General features: G+C 39.5%; 1 protein-coding gene across 1 annotated transcript; it reads left to right on the top strand.

The window, feature by feature from the left end:
• The first annotated feature begins 837 nt into the window (after window positions 1–837).
• Window positions 838–7,317, top strand: CXCL13 (C-X-C motif chemokine ligand 13). Its single transcript, XM_058722170.1, has 4 exons — window positions 838–963; window positions 2,929–3,061; window positions 5,856–5,936; window positions 6,462–7,317. The coding sequence occupies exons 1-4, from the start codon at window positions 900–902 to the stop codon at window positions 6,484–6,486; spliced, it is 303 nt and encodes a 100-aa protein (XP_058578153.1). The 5' UTR covers window positions 838–899; the 3' UTR covers window positions 6,487–7,317.
• Window positions 7,318–9,777: the final 2,460 nt, after the last annotated feature.

Genomic DNA, 9,777 nt, shown 5'->3' with positions numbered 1-9,777 from the left:
GAGACACATACTTGCCCCCTTCCAACATTTCCACAATGACCAAATTACATAAGTAATTATATATTTCAGATGATGAAATAAAAGGTGGGAAAGTCTGGCAGGAAAACAGTAACCTAGTCAGCATAGAAATCTGTATATAAGGAGACATTCATTAGGTGTGCAAATATTTACTAAGCACCTGCCAAAGGTTAGACTTTCTTACAGGGGCCAAGGGCACAGGATGTGCTCCACAGAGTTCCCTGATTTCCTGGCGCATGCTTTCAAATGTCATTGAGAGGGGCGCCTGGGTGGCTCAGTCGGACAAGTGTCTGACTTTGGCTCAGGTCATGATCTCATGTTTTGTGGGTTCAAGCCCTGCCTTGGGCTCTGTGCTGACAGCTCAGAGCCTGGAGCCTGCTTTGGATTCTGTGTCTCCCTCTCTCCCTGCCCCTCCCCCACTTCCTTTCTCCCCCTCTCTCTCTTTCAAAAATAAATAAACATTTAAAAAAATAAAAATTAACAAAACAAATGTCATTGAGGAAGCCTGCTGGCCCTTCACTGAGAGAAGCAATCAAAGCCACAATCACAGTGACCTGTAGAACCTCCAGTCTGATGTCTTTTCCCTCTCACCCCACCCCCAAATTTCTGCAGCATCCCTGCCATTTATAATCTATATTTGTAAGACATATTTCATTATACTTAAAGTGCTTTGAAGCCAATTCATAAAATTTGCAAGGGGAGTTCAAAAAAAAAAGCAAGCTCAGCAATATTTGGGGACTTTTAAAACTGATGACACAGCTGACCTATTGGAGACACAGGCAGTGGGAGGGCCCTCACTGGTATAAATAAATAGGAATCTCTGGCCTCAGAACCCACAGTTTAGACTCAGAGCTGAAGTCTGAACTCCACCTTGAGGCAGAATGAGGTTCTCCCTGGGATTTCTGCTTCTCATGCTGTTGGTCTACAGCATCACTCCAGTCCATGGTGAGAACTTTCACTTATCTTCTCATTGTGCTTTGAGCAGAAATAATCTTCAGCATTTCTTTCCTTTTTTTTTTAATTAAAAAATGGGGAGCAATATGACTGAAATGGGAAGGGGGAGATTACCTAAGTACTCCTAGGTTTCTAAAAGTAATATGCTTAGAGATTTAACTCTTAGAGGTTAGAGACACTTATGTTGTTAAGATTATTATCCATAGATAGAGATACTGAAGTTCAGCGTCCCGTGTGACTTATCGTTGGTTTGTCTATTCCTGGTCTTTTTCAGATTCAGCTCTGCTATAACTAATTCTTTCCGTGTATATATCTTCTTGGCTCTGCCTTTCCGTGCTACCCCTTCCGACTAAACCCTTTATAGCGTTTAAAGATAATTGACTTCAACAGGTTGGTCTCCTGCAGAGAACGTTTGGTGCAATTCTATTTGGCTAGCTCTGACGTGAGCCACTGTAAGCACAACATGGGTACTTAAGTACATGCTTTCTGTAAAGACATAGACTTCCAAGTCTAAATGGGGTGACGATTGTATAAATAGATAAACATCTAGTTGAAGTTGTAAGTTTTTATACAGCTAAGGAAATCCAAGGCATGTGCCTTGGATTGATATGATATAGTCTGAATGATATAGTCTGCTCAGGTATAAAAAACAAATTTTTGCTCTTAAAGTGTAAGGCATTGTTTTTCGATTATTTTGCTTCACATGCTATTTTTATTCTTCAAGAACTTCATCTCTCACCTCCTCCATAAAGCTGTCCCATTGCCCTGGCAAAGTCCTCTGTTCCCATCATTTAGTTTGGATCCTGGGTGTGAAATACAACATTCTGTGACATTTTAGTTTTTGTTCATTTGTTTCCTCCACCAAATTGTAAATGCCTTGAGAGCCAGGGCCCTTTTATTTGCAAATATGTGTCCAGCATTGTGTTAGGCACTGGGCTTAAGAGGGTAGACTTCATTAAAATACATGAGATAGAGTAACTTATAAAAGTATCTAGTACTAATGACTTCTGTTATTGAATAAAAATAGTCTTGAATTTTTATTATCAGCTTTCGTTGGTAATAATTTGCAACCGAGATGAAGGACCAGCATATTAAAATACATATATATATATATATCGTATTAAAATACATATATATATATCGTATTAAAATACATATATATATATCGTATTAAAATACATATATATATATATATATATATATATATATATATATATATATATATATATCTCCCGTGGTGTTTCCTTGGAGAGACAAGGAAGGGGGCGGTGAGCATGATGAGAACAGCTTGTTACTACTCTGGGGACACTGTAAGGGATTTATGTCTTTGGTCTTTATGTGTTTGGAGGGAAGATCAAATCAGTTGATTTTACACTGTATGAATTATAAGTGAGTTTTAAGTCCCCAGAGCAGTGGTTCTCAAATTTTATGATACAATCACCTGAGCACCAATATAATGCTATCACAAATTTCAATAGGTGTCGTACTTTTAGAAAACTAATTTTAGGGGCGCCTGGGTGGCGCAGTCGGTTAAGCGTCCGACTTCAGCCAGGTCACGATCTCGCGCTCCGTGAGTTCGAGCCCCGCGTCAGGCTCTGGGGTGATGGCTCAGAGCCTGGAGCCTGTTTCCGATTCTGTGTCTCCCTCTCTCTCTGCCCCTCCCCCGTTCATGCTATGTCTCTCTCTGTCCCAAAAATAAATAAAAAACGTTGAAAAAAAAAAAAAATTAAAAAAAAAAAAAAAAAAAAAAGAAAACTAATTTTATTTTTAAGGTTTTGGTAGAAAATGTTCGAAAATAAGCCAAGACAAGCAGAAAAACACAAACTAAAAGCATCTGGGTGAAAGCGCCAACTTGAAATTTTTAAATCTTCAAATGCACCGTATGAAAGATTAGTAATTAAATTCAAGTTATGAATTATATGTCAAAGGGATTAAAATAACTGATTGTGTTTACAGGTGTTCTGGAGGCCTTTAACACAAACTTAAAGTGTAAATGCGTCCAAGAGACCTCAGCCTTTATCCCCATCCAACTCATTGAAAAGCTTCAGGTCTTGCCTCCTGGGAATGGGTGCCCAAACAAAGAAATCATGTAAGTTGCAGGAGAAAAATGTATGTGATTCTTTTCTCCCAATGAAAATCAGATCAAATGTTGCCATATAGTATTTTTTTAGTATTGTTGACATACAATGTTGCATTAATTTCATATGTACAGCATAGCATTCTTATTCAAGAATCTTAAAGGGATTGATTTTGAGAGTTGCTAACAACTCTCAAGCTAATAATGGGACTCAACAATATTTGTTAAGTACCTACTTTGCAGCGGCCCTGAGTTAAGTGCTTTATTCACATTCATTCATCATATTCCTTTAACAGACATTAAGTTACGTCTAGTGTTATCACTGCTCTGCAGGTGCAGAAACTGAGGCTTAGGGAGGTTAACCAACTGCCCTGAGGCAAACCCTTAGAAAGGGACAGAACCAGGACTCCACCCAGGTGTTCCCCCTCCAAGCCTCTTCTCTCCTACCAAAATCAAATCACCAGCAGAAGCAGACACTTTGTTCCCCAGAAGTTAAAGAGCAAGAAAATAAGTACCCACTACAGTCCTTGGTCTGAACATCTATTTTATGGGACAGTCCCTTAGCTTTAAGATCTACCAATTTTGATACCATTACTCTGATTGAAGAGTTAGGCTATGGAGTCAGCTGTGGCTGCAAGAAGTTTAATAGGTATTTTCTTTAACTGAAATAGCATGACCTCTTGTTTCTGTGACCCTTTTCAGTACTTTCAGAGAAATCTGTTGATACTTCTATCATAACATTTTCCATGGCACATCAAATGAGAATTTACACATTGCACGCAAAGCCCCTAGTATAGTGCCTGGCACAACAGTAAATGTAATAAATGTTCAGTAAATGTTAGCTGTGATTATTATAGCATCACTGTGTTGAAGCAATCAGGTTTGTGGCTCTCTTTCTCTCTCCCATTCTCTCTCTCACCAGAAATAAGTTCCTTATAGACAGGGACCAGATTTATTTGTTTCTCTACTCCCAATGCTTTATCCCTTACCTGGCATAGAGCAATGTACAAGCAATGTTGGATTGTTACACTGCATTTTTTAAATAATCCTATAGATATTTTGTGTATCACTACTTGGAACTTTGATTTCTCCTTCCTAGATCTATCTTTATGAACCAAGCATCCACAGCTCATGGACATATTAGGCACAGCATCTTTCTCCACATTTTCTGACGTTACTCTCACTAGCAGCTCTGCCCCTGTACTTCTTTAGACATTTGATATGTTTGTAATCAGCCACTTTTTGTTTGTCCCATTTTGATATGTCCTTTGGGTGTCGCACTAGTTGTGTTCAACTTGTAAAAAAGAACTATGGGATATCAAAAACGTGTGCAAAAATTTTTCATTAAAAAGGCATTATACTTTTCCTAATGTCTTCACTGATGAAGGTTCTAACTAACGCACAATTATTGGCCTCAAACTCAGAGATGTCAAGTCCAGCCATGACCTTGAGAGCAGTTCCTCTGGCTGCATAGAAACCTGAGATTCTCTCTCTCTCTCTCTCTCTCTCTCTCTCTCTCTCTTTTATTACATTTCCTCTGTCATGAGTCAAGTCTCTTACCTCTCAACCTGAGGAAGTAATGCACCCCAACTTTCTCTTCATTAACAACAATCATTTTGAAGGGGCAAAAATTTGATTTTATATCTTGTCACCAAATTCTGTATTTCTGAATTTTAACCAGATATAGAAACAAAAGCTGGAAATTACGAGAAATACATAGCAATCAGGGTAAAAATGCTGTGAGTCCAGACGGTCAGAAATCTATTTTCCCTCATGAACTCAAAAACCAAATTGGAAGACTCTGCCCAAGAACCCCCAAATGCTGTGACCTCTGACCTCTCTAAGATTCATTTACAAGGGTGGAGTTTCAAAGCTAGATGGACAGATCCTTCTTGCTAAGGTGAAGGTGAAGAAATCGTTTTGCTCAGAGGTCACCCCGATAGAGGGTTGAGTGTCCTTGGTCACTATCACCTGGGAGACCTCACATCTTTCACTGCAGGTAAAACATTCAGCACTGTGTCTGGCACTTATTGATAACTATTTAGATCCTGCCCATGTAGAGTGGTGGCTAAAAGTGTGGGTTCTAGAGGCAGATAACCTTCATTCAAATGCTGCCCTGCCCTTGCATTTGTCGTGCCATCTTGGGCAAGTTATTTAAATTCTCTAAACCTCAGGTTCCTCATCTAAATGTAAGGAAATAATAGTTCTCTAGCAAAGGACTTGTGTGAGATTGACATAATCCATGTTACCTGCTGAGGATAGTGATTGGCGCATTGTAAGTGCTTGATCAATATTAGCTATTATTGTTGCTGCTTTTGTTGTTATCGAATCTCTCAGAGCAGTGAAAGCCTCACTAACTAGAGGTTCAACAAAATGCCAGGGGCACTCGGAGCGATCAGCTCTGTAACCTCTCCCACATTAAATGTCATTGGATCTGCTTTTCAAATAAGATTTTCTCAAGAGAGTGTTTCCTATCGTTTATTTTGTTCTCCCAAGCTCAACAGACAACCATCTATTTTATGGGACATAAAGATAATGTGATATAGATTTAGAAGTGAGCCAATCTTAGAGTCAGCTATTTGGTCCACCTCCAACTCATGTAAAGATTGTCAGCAAAGCATTAACCCCTGACACGTAAGATTCTGTTAACCTCATCTTCAGCTCCACTGGCTCACACACAGATCCCAAACTGCCCACCTCCAATTTCACTTCATCCGGGAATATTTTTCTACTCCACTCTCCTTAAGGGCCGGATTGACTAAAATGTAACACTGCCTTATTTTTATTATTTTTTCTTTCCCCCCAGAGTTTGGAAGAAGAACAAGTCAGTTGTATGCTTGAACCCTCAAGCTAAATGGATACTAAAATTAATAAAAATGTTACAGAGGTAAGTCAGACATACCAAGGGTTTTCAGATTCCAGTTTGTACTGAAGGGCTTCCCTTTCATGGGTAGTCAAAATGGGGACCATTTTAATTATTTACTTATTTTTAATGTTTATTTATTTTTGAGAGAGAGACAGAGTGCACGACTGGGGCAGGGGCATAGAGAGAGGAGGACAGAGGATCCGAAGTGGGTTCTGCACTGACAGCAGACAGCCCGGTCGGTGCATGGCTCAAACCCACGAACCGTGAGATCATAACCTGAGCTGAAGTCAGATGCTTAACCGACTGAGCCACCTAGAAGCCCTAAATGGGGACCATTTTAAATTTATGAGAAATTCCCAAGACAAATATCCATTCTTCACTATTATTACTTTTCAAATGAGTAAGGGTGACTCATTTCAGTAGCTCAATAAACTAAATGGAAAGTCAATATGCACAACAGTCCTTGTTTGATATCTTTAAGGAAAACCAGTTTTTAGTAAGTCTCTCTGTGAATATGACTCTCTTGTTTTTGTTTTTATTTCACAGAAAAAGTGCTGTTTCAACCCCATGAGCTCCAGTGTTTAAGAAAAGAGTCAACTGATGCCAATATCCCTACTAAGGACACCTGCATATGCCTCTCCTCCTGCTCTGGGTTTTAGTTTTGTATTTGGCTGAGTCTTTCCAAGAAAAAGAACTTCCCCATATAAGCAAGCATGAAAATATATGTTAAATAAGCTTACAGAAGCTGATATGGCCAACTTGAGCTTTTTAAAAATTATAGTACCCTTATACACTTGGACTTTGCATTCTTATTAATCAGGAAGAAAGTTTCCTTGAGGATACTTAGTAATAAATCACATCGGTTTCTTTGAATAGTATACCTCTTGTTTACGCTAAATTTTCCTAGAAACTAGGGGAACAAGAATTTAAACCTCAAATCTGAACATGTGGCTTGAATTAAGAAGGAAATGATGGAATTCATTTCAATCATTTCACACCAAAAGAAAAGCAGGCTTCCATAAGAGACTGAAACCTGCCTGGGAAACCCAGGGAATTTCATAAGAGACAGAGGGCTCTCACAGTAGCTACCTTCCATTTAAAAGCTCACTATTGAAAAAAATGGAGTCCTTTTCATTCGAAAGAGTTCTTTTACAAGATTTACTGTCCTGGACAAAAACTAATAACATTCAACAATCTCCAGACTTAAATTCGTAGAATATTCAGGAAAAGCATTTAAAAACTGATATTCAGATGTCTTCTTTTATACATTTGCTTTGACGAACTTTTCTTACTCATATCTTTTGCACAGACTTTTTTTTCCCTTGGTCTCTGGTACCTGATTCTTTAATGCTTCCTGTTGATCTAATGCTATTCAATAAACTCAAGTAAATGTTTTACTTAATTATGAGGAACTCATTCTTAATAGAGCATTTGCTCAAATTTAGACACTCTGACTCATCACAATGAAAAGTAGGACTTCATCATGTTAATTTTTGCTTGCATATGCTTGCCTTTTACAGTTGTTTTAAATTATGTGGCAATGGGTGAGTGAAGTTATTCCTGATATTAACACAGGGGGAAAATGCTTGACTATGAGAGCTTCTTTTCCTTGATATACTCATCATTATTTCCTCTAGAGATTTCCAAATTCTTACCAAAACCTATTTTCACTTATATTGGTTCTTAAAGTCCCCAATGTTTGCTTTGACAAAGTTTTTCACTGGGTTTGACAAACAGAAGAAGTAGACCCTTAAACCCCCATCCCCTCCTTCCCTGGATGCAGCCTGGCTCTCCCATCAGGGCTGGGCTTTCCCAGTGGGCTGGGTTCCACTGCGCTAGTGCCCCTCATTCCCCTTGCTGCTTTGGGGGGCCCACTCCAAGCACACCCAGGTTTAAAGCTATATCTGGCTCCTGCTTTCAATTCTCTCTTTTTTATTTTTTGATTTACTTTTATTAAATAGACTTCTTGGATGGGAGTAAAGAGAACCTATTAATGCTACTTTTTCTGTTGTCTACAACAGGAATCATAAAATGGATCATAAAATGCCATCAAAATCCTGCATTCTAGCACTTTCCAGACTTCTACTTTTAGAGGTCAGGAATCACATCACTCTTTAGTTTTGTTTTGGTCTTTGAGAATGCAGCTAGATGAATATTTAGGATCCTCAAATAAGAACTATTGCCATTTTCTATGAGGCAGCTACTCATGTCACCCTCATTTTACAGAGGCAGAAGCTGAGACACACAGGGATTAATAACTTGCTCGAGGCCTTACAGCTACTAAACAACAAATCAAAATTCAAATTCAGGCAGAGTGCATACTTCTAATCACCACAAAATGCTGACCACACTTTATAGGGAGTAGACATCACCGGCTCCATTTTACAGAAGGAGAAGTTGATGCAAGTGAACATTTACTTGCCCCAAATCACATAACTAGTAAGAAGACAAAATCAGAATTCAAACCCAGGGCCTCCTGACTCCTAAATATATGTATTTCTTACCTCAGCCCCTTTGTCCACCATTTTTTTCAGGGCCAATCAAAGTTCCAGAAGACCCAAGCCTCCCTTGGGTTGAGAAGACAGCATGAAGATAGTGGGCAAATGTGGGATTAGAAATGAAACAACAGGACCAGGGAGGGTTCTCAAACTTGCTTTCCTTACCACACAACTACCAGCTTCTCAAAAGTCACAGTAGATTTGGAGGTGTTCAGCCTGATTAGGGACAGGGATCTTAACCCACAGTTAAATGCAGGATAACTTGTTGAGCCATTTAATGAGTGTCGGAGGAAAAGTGATCATTAGCTGATCTGAGCGTGTTTGGGTTCAGAAAGGGAGAATAATGAAATGGTAAGGCAAAATTCAGGTAATCCATGGTCACATACATGCAAACATACATAATTAAATTAATGAAAATCCAGAGTGAAATAGAACTGAAGGGAAAACACAAGCTAATGCTGGCCAACGCAGGACGTTCAACTCTGGGAAACAAAGCGCAGGAGTTAGAAGGCCAAGCTATGCAGGGAGCTCTTGGTAGCATAACACAGGGAACCTCTCACAAAGTGAGCCAAGCCTCAATTGCTCTACTCAAACCCATCTTACTGGTAGAAGCCCAAAGGAAAAGATTCTCTATGTCAAAGGGAAGCAGAATTCTTTCTACCCCCTGAAGGGGCTTAGCCCTACCTCACCTGGACACGGCTTGCCCAGCTGTATGAGTTCTGCCTTAGTGGTTTCCATTTTCTATTGCCTTCCTTTCTACAACTCTTCCCTGTCACTGAGATGTGTCATTGTATTGCTTCCAACTCTGTGTAAGGATTGGTACATTCCCCAAGGCTTTTTGCTCTGAGGTAAAGTTTGGTGGTACTTTTAAACACAATGTTGGTTTACAGAAAACTTGGTGGAACTGAGAAGGAGAGGAAGCCCATGGGTCAGAAGGGTAATATTTGAAAGAGATATCACATCATTTTGTGACCCTCAAGGACAGAAGTTCTCTATGCATAGTCCCTCTGAAGAGCACCATAGGCAGCATCTGGATACTTGTTAAAATACATATTCTCAAGCCCCTCTCCAGGCCTACTGAATCAGAAACCCAGGGGTTGGGCCCAGAGTTGTAATAAACTGTGATAAAACAAAAACTGTATTTCCTGGCACAGATCTCCAAAACCCCTTGGAATTTCCTGACTCATAGGAGTGTCTTTTGTTCAGAATGAGCCCCTTTCAACCACACCTGAGTTTATGCTAGTGAGGTAACCATTGGTTACCTCATAGATAGCTTCAGGATGGGGGCTGGTTTCCAGAGGAACCAACCATGTTATTAAAGAATTGGACCTTTCAGCCTCACCTCTGACCTCCAGGGAGGGGAG

This window comes from Neofelis nebulosa, chromosome 3 (assembly GCF_028018385.1).
Source record: "Neofelis nebulosa isolate mNeoNeb1 chromosome 3, mNeoNeb1.pri, whole genome shotgun sequence".
NCBI lineage: Eukaryota > Metazoa > Chordata > Mammalia > Carnivora > Felidae > Neofelis > Neofelis nebulosa.
The sequence above is the reverse complement of the archived record's forward strand: the minus strand, read 5'-3'. Positions and strand labels throughout refer to the sequence as shown.